The following is a 16,029-nucleotide window of genomic DNA, read 5'->3' as shown; positions in this document are numbered from 1 at the left end:
AAAAGAAAATTATAGAAAGTATAAAACAGTGGCATTTTCTTCCAGAGAATTAACAATTCTTTTCTTTTCTAAATGATATGAAACGTATATTTGTCTGAACAGTCTCTGACATCCAGGTAGTCTAAAAATAAAGCATTTAAATAAAAATGGTCTAAAAGCCCATACTTCTACCACTCTACTTGTGTCAAACAAGCAGACGAAGATAATCCCTCAACTATGGTACACACAGAAAACTACAAACTCTAAACTGTCCAGGCATCTCTCCGAAAGATGTGGTCCTGCACTTTAACTAATGGTGGAAATGAATCACATTGTAAAAGTCAATACAAAAACATGGTTAGAAATTAATCCATGATACATGAGTACACTATTCTTAACAAAACTAAGTGATGATAATCATTCCGCTCGGCGCAATGATAGTCTCATACGGGTAAATAAAATAGAAGCACTTGTATAACCATTTCAGACCAGTACAGTAAAATACAAATGTATTTCACAGACAGGACATCAGGAGTTAAAATACTATAATCAGTGTTGACCTACAGGTGGCACTAGATAAACAAATTATTTTATGTCTTAACAAAATTGTAATTCTGATTTAAACCTAAAAGTGGAAAAGTAACAGTTTTTGCATAAAGATGAGGCACAAAAAGTGGTGGACAGTGGAATGTTTCACAATAAAAAAAAAAGAAACTGCCAACAGAGGAGCAATACACAGTTACTTTTCCTCACCACATTTGTCTAAGTTAATATGAGGCTACTTCCTGTTGAGAATAAATAAAGTCTGCTACAAAGGTCACTGTTGCTCAGTCATGTATTAAGCCCTGGTGTCCAGCTCCATAGAGACCAACACATGCAGTCCCACACTCTGCACTCAGACAACCTGGCCAGAGGCTGTAAATGGTACATGGATGCTAACACACCCACATATAGTCATGAAAACCAGATACAAAAAATATATTGATTACAACTGTTCCAGCAGTGAGTAATTCTACAACATTGTTAGATAAAAAATAAAATCTGAGATAATATACTGAATAGAATAAAGATTGTAATAGAAACCAGCCATTTGAAACAAGTTTCATTGTTTTAGTCATCTACTGGTATCTGGTTTAGTTGATCAAAATCTGCATGAATATTCTACTGGTTTTAAGTTAATAGTGGATAAGTCCAGTTATTTTGTTATCAGATACATAGTGTTTTAAGAAGACTTGATTGCAAAATCACACTTAAAAATACTAGTTCCAAATGATGGCGTAACCTGCCATCTGAGATCTTTAAATGCAGTGTTGCAGATTAGACCTGGCAAGTTGTTCAAGTAATATAATATTAAAAGTAACTGCAATGAAAATGATGAATGGGAAAGTCTGGGTCAATCTATGGCTTTTAAGTTGCAAAATGCTGAGAATTTCTTTGGCTATAAAAGTATGTTAGGTCATCAAATGTACATCCCAAATGTCATGTTGATATTAATGTGAATGTAACTTATTCAACACTGCTACGTTTCTCTTAGTTTTATGAATTATAAATTCAATATCACAATAAGAATTTGTGTTTCACAAGTTAAATGGGACATTTGAGCCCAACAAACAGTCTGTATATGTGAGCACCTTTATATTGTTCTTAGGTTTGTAAAATATGTGTGCTTGGCAAAAACCAAGAGTGTGATCTGCACTCACAGTATTCACTTTAAAGTGATTGAACAGTTTAGCCCTGTGGTTCACGGGTCTGCCTCTGGGGCACGTGGACCCCCACCCTTGGCCTTGATCTGGAGCCAGGTGGCACCAAGCGCTTTGGCAAAGTGGTCATCCACTGACCCTGTGATGGACACAGAGTTGGACTCTGGCTCTGAGTAGTTTTTCCCGAGGCTGCGGCGGAAGTGCTCCTCAATCACTGGGTCACACTCAGTTTGAGCTGGAAGAACAAAGGAAAATCATGATAAAGTATAAAAAGCTTGGATCTTTGCAGTAAATGGACATGAATATTTAACTCACCATTGGCCTTTTTCTGGTCAGACTCTTGGCTTGAAGAGCCATTCATGTGGCAGTGAGATAGGTTACAGTTGCGGTTGCTTGCAGGAGCACAGATAATTACTGAGGGTCGATTCTGTAAATATGGATGTTGTTAGTGATTGCTTTGATATCTCCATTAGCAGCACATAGCTCACATACCTGCTGTCGCTCTGCACTGCCCGCAGTAACAGGCCTGTCCCTTCCTCCAGCAGTAGGGTCCAGAGTGCTTTTGGTCAGAGCCAGAGGCTGATCCACAGTGAAGCTCGGGATGGAAGCAAACAGGTGGTTTCCATGGAGACCATTAGAGGCAGAGAGGGGCTCGACAGGAATGGGGTTGTAGCTCCAGTGCTCGTTACGATTGTTCCCAGCAGCAGGTCTGACCCTGAATGAGACAATAAAGTACAACAAAATTCAGTCAAATATAAGCATATCATATGCATATTTTTAAATATACTCACATTTGGGAAGCAAAAAGTCTCATTTTGGCCATGTGGTCATCATCTGAGTTCATTTGATCTTCCATTTGTTCTCCATATTTTCGTTTACTGGGGCAGTGTGAGGGAGGCCCAGTGATACCTGTCACTGAAGTGGACAAGGTGGCTGCCCTGGACTCATCTGAAAAATTGACATAAAAATAACATACATTTGTAACAAGTGCATTGCACAAATCTAATTTAACTAATCAAAATGTCTTTTCACTCATCTTTCAGCATATGCTACAGTGGATTCAACCACAGAACGCAATCTTGTTTTTATTAAGCATCTATGTAATTGTTACATAAAGCCGTTAAAATGAAAATGCAATGTAATAACCTTCAAAGTAGAGTCTGCCGAGGTTGTTGTTCATCTTGTCCAGAAGCTGAGAGTTCAACAGGTCCATTATAGAGACGAGCATCACACGGACAGCCTGGAGGCTAACATTGATGTTAGCGATGTGTCTGTCGAATAAACTCACTGCGTTTACTTTGATAGAACAAATGTTTAGTGCCAAAAAGTTTAACTAGTCCAGACAGTGGTGGTAAAAAGTCAGATCAATGTTCAGTGGCTGATTTTTTCAAGGATCCTGGCCTATACTAGTTAGCATTATCCTGAAATACAAACTTAGATGCGTGGCTTCATTACAGTAAACATGATGAACATGAAAGTTGTCCTGTTTATTACAGTGTCACAATTGAACTAACAGCGACTTCGCTTCACGTTACTTGGAGTTACGCACAAACTGCAGGTTTAGCTTACTTTGGCTAACGCCACTTTGTCGTTTACGCGAGTTGTACATCAAGCTAACATACATGAAAAAGTAAATATATTTTCACTTAAAGTGGGCAAGAGTTAGACTTACGGTTGTGGTAAGATACGCAGTTGGTGATCAGATAATAAATAAGATCGTTAACAAGGCCACTGAATCGTGTAGGGGACTAAAGCTCGTCGACAAATCTTGCCTCCATCCACAATAACATTAGCAGCGTTAGCATTAGCATCGGAGCTGATCGCTGCCTGCGTAAACCAAACCCAAGGATCTGCCCCTCTCCAGAGCTGCAGAGGCGGGCCCAGGCCGCCCGCGGGTGTCCCAGGACCATGCCCAGGACAGACAGCCTCTCAGCCAATGGTCCCAGAGGCAAACAAAAGCCTCTGAATCTACTGAGCTTAACACGACTGCTCTTACACAAGGTGAACTTGTATTATGTTTATTTAGTTCAAGAAAATCATTAGATGCGACAACTTTCCTTTAGTTTTTTTTTTTTTTTTACATCATAGTATGCGAAGCGTGGAATGCATACAGCCCACTGAAAAGTGTAAGACGAATGTTTTGGTATGTTTTGCAAAAGTTGAATGTGAAGTTGCTTTCAGCGTTAGTATTCGGTCCCTGGCAGACATGAGCGAATACTGCCAGCTGGTGGCACTAGAGACCTACAACAGATAACACTATGTTAGCTCTTATAAATGCAAATAATGTTAATGTAAGTACTGTCTTACTTGTCTTTACATTAGATTTAATGTGGATTAAAAAGATGTTTTGGTTAATTTATCTCTTTCTCTGAGAGGCATTCATTTTTCTTCTTTGTGGTTGTAGGAACAAGCCTTCAAAATGGCTCCTGTCTCTTTACTAATTGATCATATGAATTCATCTGCATGTTGACAAGCCAGACCATTAGTGATCACCAGTGGTCTGGTTGACTGCTTGAGCGATGATCCAAGAAAATGACAAAAATGGAAAAAAAAAATTGGCTCTTATAGAAGTGTGCAATAGAATGTTTTATTGTTTTTATATATTTTTTGTTTCATGGCTTGCAAACCATGAAACATAGTAAAAAAAAACATGTGCACTTCTAACAAGAAGGTTACCATTTGGAATTCTTGACATATGTCTATATTAACATATGCATCTCAGTATTTGTTCTGACCTCTCTGACCACTATATTATTGATCTATTGATTTGTTTTAACCCAGCTCAAGATTTAAATCTACTTTTATCTTACTGTGGTTAGTAATTCATTGTTTTGCCTTATGGTGACTTGTGCAACCTTATATATTTGTACCTGTATGTTGCTCTGAAAAAAGTGAAAAGAAATTTTCTTTATTTTAAAAAGATTTGCATTTCTCACAGGACTGCTGTTGGTGATGCTACTCATTCTGTCCACATTGCCCATTGGTCGCAGAGCCATTTTATTTTACACAAGGCACAAAAATACTGTGCAATCCAGGAAAGAAAACTATTAAGAGCATGGTAATGTAATTATATAACACTCAAAAACAAATTCTCCACCAATGGAAACCCCTGTATTTTCTGTGCTCTAGCTCCTAAAAGCATGACGCCTGTGAGGCAGCCGAGGATGGGGGAAGGGTGGAGATGAGAGGACAGGAAAGGAGAGGCTGTGGAGCAAAGAGAGGGGAGAGAGAGGGGATTGGCTGAGGGGGTCTGCAGCGTCACTGCCCGTGAGTGGGAGCTCTGAGGATGCTCCGCTGAATGCATTCGCTGGGAGTTTGCCTTCAGAGCTCAGCCATTATCAGCCACTATACACAAGGCAGCATCAGGGCTCCTCCTCACCTTTTTCCAACTAATTTGTTTTGCTCTTCCAATCTGCAGGCATGAATTATTTGCGTCGGCGCCTCTCAGACAGCACTTTCATTTCTAATCTTCCCAATGGCTACATCTCGGACCTCCAGAGGCCTGACCCGGCGCAACCACCTCCTCCTCAGGCTCTATCCGCCAAGTCCCCCACCTCAGCTGGGCCCACAGCGCCAGCCACATCCCCCGGTCCAGAGAGGAAAACCCAGCCAACGCAATCCACGGGAACCAGCTTCTTCAGCTCCATCACCAATGTAGTGAAGCAGACAGCCGCCTCAGCAGGTTTAGTGGAGCAAACCCAAGTCACGACATCCAAGAAGTTCAAGATACTTCTGGTCATTGATGAGCCCTCACAGGAGTGGTAAGACAATGTTTTAAACAAGCTAATTTACATGCTTATTAAATTCAATGGGGATACAGTAAACAGCATTATATTTTGATTTGTAAAGGTATATTAGATTACGTTTGTTTTTTTTAAACACAAACCACAACATTAAGTATTATAAGATGCAACAACATCCATTCTAGATATAAATCATAAGACACACAAGACTCCAAAATGGACGTTTCCTGGTCTTCCTGCCTGCCTTTATAATGAGGTAATATATTCATTTGGTCAAATAAGCTCAATGCATTTGTATGTTTGATTGTATATCACATACACTCACAGTTGTGCGATAATCTGGCATTGTAGGTTTTCCCAAATACATTATGAATATTTTATGCATCTCACCCTCTGCATGTTATGCTGCAGTGCTCCTCTTTATCAATGGGGTTTCCCGGTGCTGCCATATACCTGGTCACATGACATGCTTTGCACATATGAGGAGACGGATGCCTGCGTGATACATATTAGATACGAACAGGAAGTAGAGAAGTCAAAATAAATCTTTTCTACTTGATGGGCAGAAAGATCCACCACACCAGTAACTGTGGTTTTCTGTAAATCAATACAAAGAGGCATTTTAGGCGATTTGAACTGACTTTAGCAAGAATATATGTCTTTTATTTTGGGCCATACATTTGAACTGACTGTATGTTAATGCATATGACTGTTATTGCTGTTATAATGAAAACATGTTGCTGTTATCTTAATGGTTTATCCACACATTTGTTTGATTACAACTCAGTCTTTTTGCCTACGCTGACTTTAATGGCCAATTATCAACTCCCACCCAGAGATAGAAAATCAAACAACTGAAGATGTGTGGCAAGACACAGCAGTGGGGCAGAGCAATTACTCTTTAGGGCTCTGCATTAGGCTGAACGTATCTAAAATTAAAAAAGCATGATTTGGTTGCACGCAGGGGATTCGCCAGTGTCTTGTTTACATGCAAGAGACTCGCCATTTGGTTTGTATAAATGTCAATCAATATTAATTGGATCATCCTATAATGGCAGATAGACTCATGTAACTCGTAACACCCACATACAATTTGTTCTAATACTACTGCTGTTATTATTTCTAAGGAAACATATTACACATTTTCTGAAGTCATCTGAGGTCATGTAAACTTAATATACCCATGCACTGCAAGTGAGAGTGTAGTTTACAATTCATGCATCGGTCTTGGCTTGTGTTAACGCTCTATAGAAGTTTCCAGATTTTGAGACTTGAATAATATTTGTCTGTTACTGATATGTTTAGTTCATTCTGGCATTATCGGTAGTGCTCAGTTACAAAGCTTTCCTGGGTGGGTGGGTGCTGCATCTATTTTTTCTGGCTCAGTGGTGTTTGCACTTGCTTTTTCTCACTTGTTTTGTCGTTGTTGGCATTTCAATTTTATATCACACACAAGTAACATTTTTATCTAATATTTACTAGGCAGTCTACAGGCACACACCTCTACTTCAGATATCTGTATTGATATTTTCTGTAGCAATGCACCACAATGCCAGTGAAATGAAATTAACTATGCACATATTACAATTATTACAGATAGATCTTTTAATGTTGAATGTGTATTAGATGTGACTTTATACTTGCAAATGCGCAACTGAATAGATGCACAGCTTTAGAACATTATATTTTTGGGTAATTCAATATTTACATTGTATTGATGATGCAGCCAGACAAGTGAGGACATGTGTGTTTTGTTCTATCTGAGATTGTGCTATAAATTACTCATGACAGGAAGAGCAGATGGCACCGTCTTTTTCAGGCACCACAAGAATAATATTAACTGCTTTTGTATTAGAGTTGTTGAAAATCAGATACTAATCGATACTAAAACTAGTATCAAAACTAGATACTCATTTGAGCAAGTACCAATACAAAAAATGTCACATTTACAGGGCCGAAATACATCTTTCCTAAAAAGCTTTAAAATGATTTTGAGATATTTCAGAAGAAGTAGAAGAGTATGTATACTAGTAGGCCCATAGACCACTATGGAACCTACCTGAATGACTGAGGGATTACACAGATATAATATCACATTGTAATGTTGTAATAATAATAATGCATTAGTCTTATAGTTATAGTTTTATAGTCTTATATATAGCTCTTTGATACTCAAAGTCACTTAACCAGACCCAGCCTTGTTTAGTGACTGAGATCTGACAAGAAAAGAAAAAGAAAGTACTATTATTTAATGCTGAAAAGTCATTCTATTGAAGGTGTGTTTTTTATTATTGTGGTTTTGGAATCGGTATTCAGTATCATGACATCACTATTCTATATGAGTGCATACATTTCCTGGTTAAATCAAGTTTTTTAGTGTCACAATTTATTTCTTGCTACTTCCAATAACTTGTGATACCATTGTGTTGTTGTGGAGGCTCAGAGGCTTGTAAAATTATATTCTTGTCATTTTCTTGAAATGTCCTTGCCAGATTGCAGTGTGATAATTATTGTCATATTTCAAATAGATGAAGTAAAATTTGTTTTTAGCAGTAATTAACAGCATATTTTCACATTGGCATAACTGAAACAGAGTAAATAGGATATGAGTAGTTCCATCTGCATTTTTCATTCCATATCTCAAATTACCTTAATACGAATATGAAAAAAAAAATAATAATAATAATAAAGCTTACTTTTATTGTTGTGGAATTTTTGAGATTTCTTAAGACTTTTTGAGTTGCCCACCATCGTAGATGGCTTCAATGGTCATTATCTGGACAATGTTTTCTTGAAATGAATGCAATACAATACAATAATAATTTGGCTGTTTATATCTGTATCTTGGGTGCATATGGGAGTGACTGTCAAAGCTGCCTTGTTACCAGCATTAATATTCAGTTGGAGTGTCTGCTCCTCACACTCTCACAGGAGTCATTGACAGAACTATGCCGCTGTACATATTTATATATTCCCATATCTTATAAATCGTATTTAATTAGACTGATGTCTTTTCATAATAATGTAATTGGTCAAAATGAACCATGTTTAGCTCTATCTCATTGGTAATTCATGAAAGAGAGTATTGATTAGAAACAAATAAATGATGCAAGTAAAACATCCTGCCATATCCGACCCTATTGTTCTGCTTCCAAGATGTCTTCTCCAGAGAGGAGGTTGTCTTTTTAAGCTTGTTTTCCTGGGTTGGGGGTTCATTTCCCACTGGTAAAAGTAACTGAGAAATAAACCAAGACTCACTCAATAAAGTTAAGATGTTAAATGCAGGTGATAGCTGTCTGTGGTTCTGTGGAGATGTACTTAAATTGAATTGTTTTATTGGATAGGATCCTCTATTGCTCCTTGCACTCCTCTGAATGACAAAGCAGATTCTAGACATAATAAAGGTCGACTACAAAGTATGAAATGTAAATAAATCACTAAATACAATTCATCCAATGTTGGTTTATTGGGTTGTGATGAATAAAGCTGTTTACATATCTCATTATTGGAAAAGTCTAGAAGGAGGAGCCCTGAGTCATATTTAAATCTTGTTTTCCTCCACAGCCAACTAAGAGCTGCAATCCCAAATTAGATTGGGAAAATAAATAATTCAGGTTTGCTTCCTCACTAATTATGCTGCAACACGTCCACAGAATGACAGGGAGAGGATGAGCAGGAACAGAAAAATGCAATCTCTGTTGAAGTTGTTTTGTGAATATCAAATTTATATATACTGTCTGCGGCTTTCAGGTACTTTTAAATTGCCTAGTTAGTTTTAGCATAATAGAGTTTTGCCCATGTTAGTTTCTTTTTGGTTTATTAGTCTAAGTCTAAACTAAAAGTCTTTTTCCTTTTTTTCCTGGCAACTATTTGACACCATCCTGTTCATCATCTTCACTCAGAACTAACTTCACATCCACTTTTCCCTGTCCAAATAAAGATAATTTCTAATTGTCAATGATCAGATAGAGCTATTTTAATCACCATGTCCCTTGTCCTTAAAAGCAGCAGAAGCTTTGTCAGTGATACAAGAAAAAGTTTCATCCTCCAAACTGTGGTTAATTAAACATTCTGGGACATTTTATTTATTTAGAAAATATTATATAAATTCCGTGACCTGCCTCTGTACTTGTATCAAGTCTGGAAATGTCTGATGTCTCTCCAAACATTCTAGTATGTGGTTCTTTTTAACATAATTTTGGGCTGTAGAAAAATCAGTAACATACTGTAGTATTTATATACTTTAATAGATGTCTGCTATTAGACAAAAGAATACAAAACATTTCATACTGAAGTAGCACACCTGGCTTAATTTTTCTTTCTCTTTGTGAGCTTTTGGTTTGGAAATTTCCACACCCATAGGTCAGTGTGGCTGTTTAAAGCTAAAACATGGCCACTACACTTCTACAGTGGCTTTTGTACATCTGAACTATTATACATTTAGTATGAACCACTTGCTAGGGTGGCCAAAGTCAAAGCTTAACAATTTATGGGAAATTTATTTGTATTCTCTTTTTAATTTTTGCAGCGAAACTCCAACAGACCACATCCCTTTCATTCTCCCTCTTGTGTGGTTTTACTGTACGTGAACTAGCAATTGTCCTTTTCAACTGTGCTCTGTTGAGCCCTACATTTAGAGACGCTACAGCGTTCACAGTGCCGTGGGCGTCATTGTTTGTCTCTGTCACTGCTGACACTTTTCTGAAAGAGAAAATTCAGCCTGAAAAATGATTCCTGCCTGAGTTGGAGTAAGAGTATTTTATTCGCTGTGTTATTTGTACTGCCAGCTTTACAAACAGCATATATGTTGCTATATGCCTCTTTTAGGTAAGGCTAGTTGAGGAAAAACAAATTACATATAGTAATCATAGCACATACTACCTCAGAAAATATACCTGCTTGAATGAACCAGGAACTGAAGGTGCACAATTTCACTTATCTTTTCACCAGATGTTATTGCTTTGCCTGAAAGCTTTATTGAAACATGCAAACATGCATTCTTACGAGTTTACCAAGTCACCACAGATCTTACCTGTAACTTGGCTTGATGGCGTCAATTGCTGGTATTCATCCATAAATGTAATGCCATGCATAGGCATAATTCCAATTCTAAAGCAATATAATCTCCATGGAAATTAGCAAGCGATGTACTCTCCTCCAGAAAAATTTCATAGTGCACTGTTATATAAAATCTAGACTAAATCACATCTAAAATGGATCAAATCAGGTCTAAAGCAAAAGTACTGAAATTGTTACACAACATAAAGAAGCATTCCACCATTAAAACAATAATTAGAAAATGTGCTTTATTTTTACAGGGCCAAGTTACTCCGGGGAAAGAAAGTGTATGAAGATTATGACCTCAAAGTAGAGCAGGTATGTATTATAGATCACGTTAATACATTAAAGAAGCACATTGTTACATCTCAACTTTCCTCCACTTATTTTCCCATTTTAAGGCTGAATTTAAGGAAATCAATGTTGTGGCAAATGCAAACGGGACATGCACTGTTAACATGCAGGTACTGAGGAATGGCACTAAAGTTGTCAGGTAAGATAACAGCAGAGAAATAAATCTTACTATGAACTTTGAATCAACTGTAATCGTGCTAATATAATATACTGTATATATATATAATATGTTTTTCTAGGTCATTTAAGCCTGACTTTGTCCTCATACGCCAGCACGCCTTCAGCATGACCCACAATGAGGACTTCCGAAACCTGATTATTGGCCTGCAGTACGGAGGAGTCCCCAGCATCAACTCCTTGGAGTCCATCTATAATCTTTGTGACAAGCCATGGGCGGTAGGCATTTAGCTGTTCAATGTTTTTCTAGCGTCTCCAATAAATACAAAATGTGACAGTGAGCTCCTATGTGTGGGTTTCAGCTTCCTGCTAATAGGTGCCATTTTAAGCACTTTTCACCATTTAAAAGATATATTATATTGTTATGATCTGTTCATTTTTTCATCACTCTAAACTCCATAGATCAAAAACAGCTGAACATTAAATTGGTATAAGAAGAAATAATGTAATAAAAAGAGTAATAATTTTATGCTAAAAAGATGAATTGGCGATGGAAGATGTATTACTTCACATTTCAACTTCAAATAGTAAAATATTTTATACATAAATGGTGCTACTGTTACATTAAATCAAGGATCCTCCATTTCATAAAAGTCTGGGTCTGTTCATGGGTTTCAGCTTACCATCATAGGTGGCATTTTGAAGATTTTTCACCATTTAACAGAATGTTTTTAATTGTTAATTGCTTTGGCAACAGTGCAATTTTTTCATCATTCTGAAACCCATGGATAGATAATAACAAAAATGTATCTATTCCCTGCCCCATGGATTTAATTACTGTCTTTTCTGTCTAGTTTGCCCAACTAATTAACACTCACAGGAAACTAGGGGCTGAGAAGTTCCCTTTGATTGAGCAGACGTTTTATCCAAACTATAAAGAAATGGTGAGGAAATTAATTTAAGCAATATGATGATAATAATGTTTCAGATTAATTAACTATTATTTTGTCTATATTCAGGTCAGCATGCCAACATTCCCAGTAGTTGTGAAGATTGGACATGCTCACTCTGGCATGGGAAAGGTATTGTTTTTAGGTTCAAAACTGTTTGTGACTGATATGGAAATATGGAATTTTTTACTATTTTCAGATCATTTGCATAAGTGACAAGGTCCCTTATATGCCCAAACCACAGCATAAATAAAAGTGGATGACAAAAATGTATATGTTGATTATTATTTCAATGATGATGATATAATGTTATTATACCAATTAATTTGGATAAAATATGCTTTTAAATGTCACGGTAGAGGTTCGAGTATTGCACAAAACCTGAATGAACTGTAATATTAACCATGTAGAGGCAGAAACATTTCACTGCAAGTTTGATCAGTTCTTTTTGCTGCCTTTTCATATTATAGACAATATACTCCATATTTCAATTTAGCATATCTCCAAATTAAGTCTGATGGGTCTGTGGTCTATGGGATCTTGTGACACCAACTTAAATCTAGCTTTTGGCTATTTTTTTAATTGTGTCTAGGTGAAAGTAGACAATCACACTAAATTCCAGGATATTGCAAGCGTCGTGGCTTTAACCCAAACGTACACAACTACAGAGCCACTCATCGACTCCAAGTACGACATCAGAATCCAGAAGATCGGCAACGACTATAAAGCCTACATGTATGTATTATGTATAAATACATTTTTACCATTACTTAGCCTACATTATTATAAACAGTGTTACCAAGTGGTGTTAACATGCCATTGTTGTGCTCTTCAGGAGAACCTCTATATCTGGAAACTGGAAGACCAATACAGGGTCAGCTATGCTTGAACAGGTGGCTATGACAGACCGGTAAGTTAAAGAACATTTACTAGAGACCTGAGGAACTGTATTGCTTATTATAAATGCAAATCTCATATGCATGTTCACTATTTAGGTACAAGCTTTGGGTTGACACCTGCTCAGAGATTTTTGGGGGGCTGGACATCTGTGCGGTCAAAGCCATACACGGAAAAGATGGCAAAGATTACATCACAGAGGTAAGAGTTCAACATTATACGCATCAGTGCTTTTCAAAGAAAATATTTACCCTCCAAGTTACCATCAGATCAAAACAAGTAAGTCTTAACTAGGGCTGAATTACAATCTAAAATATGAATACTCCACTAATTACAGTGGCTCTAAACAAAGACTAATTTAAGAAAATACTACAACTGCAAAGGTTTTTGCTGGGGAAGAGCTTGCATACCACACATATGATACCTGTATCATAGTTTGAAACTAGTATCAAGAAGAACCACTAACTTAAATTACTGAGTCCAGCAGTATCTGTTGGATCTGGTCTATCTCTGGTTCCTTCTTTGAGAGGCGCTGTTTTAGAGATGCTTCAATCCATTAATTTAAACATCACGATTTCACAATACATTTCACTTTTAACAATTGACTAATCATATTCAATTGCCCATTAGCCATTGGTTGTAATGTTTTACTTGATGCTACTTGATACCTGTTTACTCTGGCTATTACAATGGTTATTACATGAGTGACATTGTTGCTGTATGTAATTCACAGTTTGTTGGCTCATCCATGCCTCTGGTTGGAGAGCACCAGGCTGAAGACAGACAGCTGATCGCGGACATGGTGCTGGACAAAATGAACTCATTAGCAGAAAAGCAAGCTAACGCGCCACCGAGACCCACCACTATCCAGCCATCACAGGTATGACTTTAATCACCTGCATGCTTTGCCTGTGACTATGTATGGCTGCATTGTCCCAGTCAAATAAATAAATAAACAAATACCTTAAACAAATGAACACTATAAGGACAAGCCACATTGCAAAGAGACATGTAATATCATTCTAATTTCTTTAGATTTTCATAGGATGTATAATTTGACTTTTTTTTCACCCAGAATAAATTTATTTTAACCAATGGTTATGTGTTTTTGTATGTTTATCTTCAGTTATGTGAATACATTGGTTTCAACTAATCAAGTTAAAATTTATAAAGCATTGTGTATTCACGTCAATTGTACTTACTACAATTATCTTCAAAACCAGATTACAGGTTTTTATGTTTTTCTAATAATTGCTTAGTTTGGCAGGATAATGCCTGTGGTCAATATTTATATGCACTATAAGTGCAAATGTCTAATTGATTGATGTTTCTGTTGTCCCAGGGCACTGGTCTGAAAGGAGAGACCACTGGTGAGCCCCTTAAAGATGGCCACCCTCCTAACAGCTGTCTGCAGTATATTCTCGATTGTAACGGTGTCGCAGTGGGACCAAAACCAGTGCAGGCCAACTGAACTGCCAAGGAACAGAAGAAGTTATATATAATTCTAGAGGTACACTAGCCACTAATGTACAGACGGAGGTGCGGAGTGCATACTGGATCAGGTGACTTTGGCTTGGTACAGCTAACTGCCGGACTGTGTTTTGAACTCTATGCAGTGACAAAACGTACTGTCTACCTGTAGGTTTGTGTGCTTGTAGCGGTCCTTTCTGTTCAATAGCTGTGGTTTTTCGTTCAGGTCTGTTGATGATATAAAAAGCAAGATTGTGCCTACACTAAGTTCAGTGCTGCTGTGTGCTACAAAGGGTTTAGCCCAGCTATTTCATTTTTCATTTACCCTTTGACCCCTATTTTAGTTTGATATTGTTAAAACTGTGGAAAATGGTGCACTTTGAAGTATATTGTGTACAGTATGTAAGCGTGTATGGATTTACTAGTGGTTATTTTTACACAGTAGTGATTTATTTATGTTTTGCATGATTGGTATGATGGAAGGTTAATTGTAAAGTGTCCAGGTCAAGTGGGATGTCGCTGTTGTTTTCGCCTATATGTGCTCCTCGTGGTTCATGCCTTGTGAATGTGATGTTGCTAAATGCTATCCATTAACATAAAACCCTGTGTATTTTACAAAGAAATACAGTACTTAACATTCACATGTCTATTTAGACTAACAGAAACCTATAGAGATTACTAATATTTAATCCTACAGTAAAGGCTATATTTAAAAGAGTTGAAGATTTATTATATATGACGCTATGTCTGCAGTGTATCTTAAATGTATTTGTATCATTTTGAACCAAAGATTTTGTTTTTACATTACAATCTCTGCACTTCTACTGTACAGCATATTAATATAAATACTACTGACTTGAACACAGATAGGTTTAAAATATAGTTATATTAAACTGGCTTATTTTTTAGTAATAACGGGTAGGGCAGGAGGTAGGACTTGAATGGTAGAATTTGATTCTCAAGTCAAAATACTGATGATTTTTATCAAGGCTATTCATATCAAACAAAAACTGACATTTTTCTGTCAACACAAATTATCTAAATGAAAATACAATGTCAATCAAAAGTCTTTAAATCAATCAGACTTTCAAGATTGTCAATAGTCTTGGCATGAAGTTATGGGATAATTATATAATGAGTTTGTGAATCTATTAGCTTACAAGGAATAAGGTTCTGCATTTGAAGTCAAGTCCTGCATTTTTGAATTTTACGCCATTTCACGCCATTTCCTTTTAAAATAGTATGCCTATTTTAACATGCAGAATAACACTGGCCCTGTGAAATGTTGACAGAATCAAATTGAACATAATGAGTTGGAGCTTGTTGATTCACATGGTCTCATCTGATTGTGTAGGAGGGCATAGTGCAGCCTGAAATGAAGGGGTCGAGCTTGCGTCCTAATTGGCATGGAAAAAACACAATGTAGAAGTCTCCTCACTCGCCCCTTGCAGCAGATCTCGGCCATCATTGTGGTGTTGCTATGACAACAGGTGCTCAGAGCATCTACGTGTGGACTAGAGCTTAAATATTGCTCTGCTCATGCTACTGCTGTTGAAAGATTTTAATCATTTTGGCTTCCTCTGTGTCTGTGAGCTGATAAAAAGTGCAATATAGTATGTGTTTTTTTACAAATCAGATCTTCCTCATAGTCACGTCAAAAAGCTTTTGCAAATAAAGGTACACTATTTAACTTTTCTGGTCTGCCACCTACTTATATCCATGGGGATGTTATGTCTTTGCTTGGAATGTTCCATTGTATGG

The 16,029-nt window shown here is 37.1% G+C and overlaps 2 protein-coding genes across 2 annotated transcripts; one reads left to right on the top strand and one right to left on the bottom strand.

Annotated features, from left to right (window-relative positions):
- LOC110164686 (transcription cofactor vestigial-like protein 4) lies at window positions 1-3,508 on the bottom strand. Its single transcript, XM_020929779.2, has 6 exons — window positions 3,352-3,508; window positions 2,826-2,950; window positions 2,471-2,627; window positions 2,172-2,394; window positions 1,995-2,106; window positions 1-1,914 (listed from the first exon to the last, which is right to left on the bottom strand). Exons 2-6 carry the CDS (start codon window positions 2,905-2,907, stop codon window positions 1,721-1,723), a joined length of 768 nt encoding a protein of 255 aa, XP_020785438.1. The 5' UTR covers window positions 2,908-2,950; window positions 3,352-3,508; the 3' UTR covers window positions 1-1,720.
- Window positions 3,509-3,584: 76 nt separating this feature from the next.
- syn2a (synapsin IIa) lies at window positions 3,585-14,269 on the top strand. The gene is made up of 12 exons (XM_055165467.1): window positions 3,585-3,680; window positions 5,098-5,440; window positions 10,741-10,798; window positions 10,882-10,973; window positions 11,074-11,230; window positions 11,806-11,895; window positions 11,971-12,033; window positions 12,494-12,636; window positions 12,737-12,811; window positions 12,897-12,999; window positions 13,532-13,678; window positions 14,141-14,269. Exons 2-12 carry the CDS (start codon window positions 5,100-5,102, stop codon window positions 14,267-14,269), a joined length of 1,398 nt encoding a protein of 465 aa, XP_055021442.1. The 5' UTR covers window positions 3,585-3,680; window positions 5,098-5,099.
- The last annotated feature ends 1,760 nt before the right edge of the window (window positions 14,270-16,029 follow it).

This window comes from Boleophthalmus pectinirostris, unplaced genomic scaffold (genome assembly GCF_026225935.1).
Source record: "Boleophthalmus pectinirostris isolate CB_2022bp ecotype Guang Dong unplaced genomic scaffold, ASM2622593v1 HiC_scaffold_784, whole genome shotgun sequence".
Taxonomy (NCBI): domain Eukaryota; kingdom Metazoa; phylum Chordata; class Actinopteri; order Gobiiformes; family Gobiidae; genus Boleophthalmus; species Boleophthalmus pectinirostris.
The sequence above is the reverse complement of the archived record's forward strand: the minus strand, read 5'-3'. Positions and strand labels throughout refer to the sequence as shown.

Coding starts and splice junctions, on each gene's coding strand:
- LOC110164686 (XM_020929779.2), bottom strand. CDS start 2,907: ATGCTCGTCTCTATAATGGACCTGTTGAACTCTCAGCTTCTGGACAAG. Junction 2,395..2,470: donor AGACTTTTTGCTTCCCAAAT/GTGAGTATATTT, acceptor TGTCTCATTCAG/GGTCAGACCTGCTGCTGGGA. Junction 1,915..1,994: donor TGACCAGAAAAAGGCCAATG/GTGAGTTAAATA, acceptor TTGTTCTTCCAG/CTCAAACTGAGTGTGACCCA.
- syn2a (XM_055165467.1), top strand. CDS start 5,100: ATGAATTATTTGCGTCGGCGCCTCTCAGACAGCACTTTCATTTCTAAT. Junction 5,441..10,740: donor GATGAGCCCTCACAGGAGTG/GTAAGACAATGT, acceptor TTATTTTTACAG/GGCCAAGTTACTCCGGGGAA. Junction 11,896..11,970: donor ATCCAAACTATAAAGAAATG/GTGAGGAAATTA, acceptor GTCTATATTCAG/GTCAGCATGCCAACATTCCC.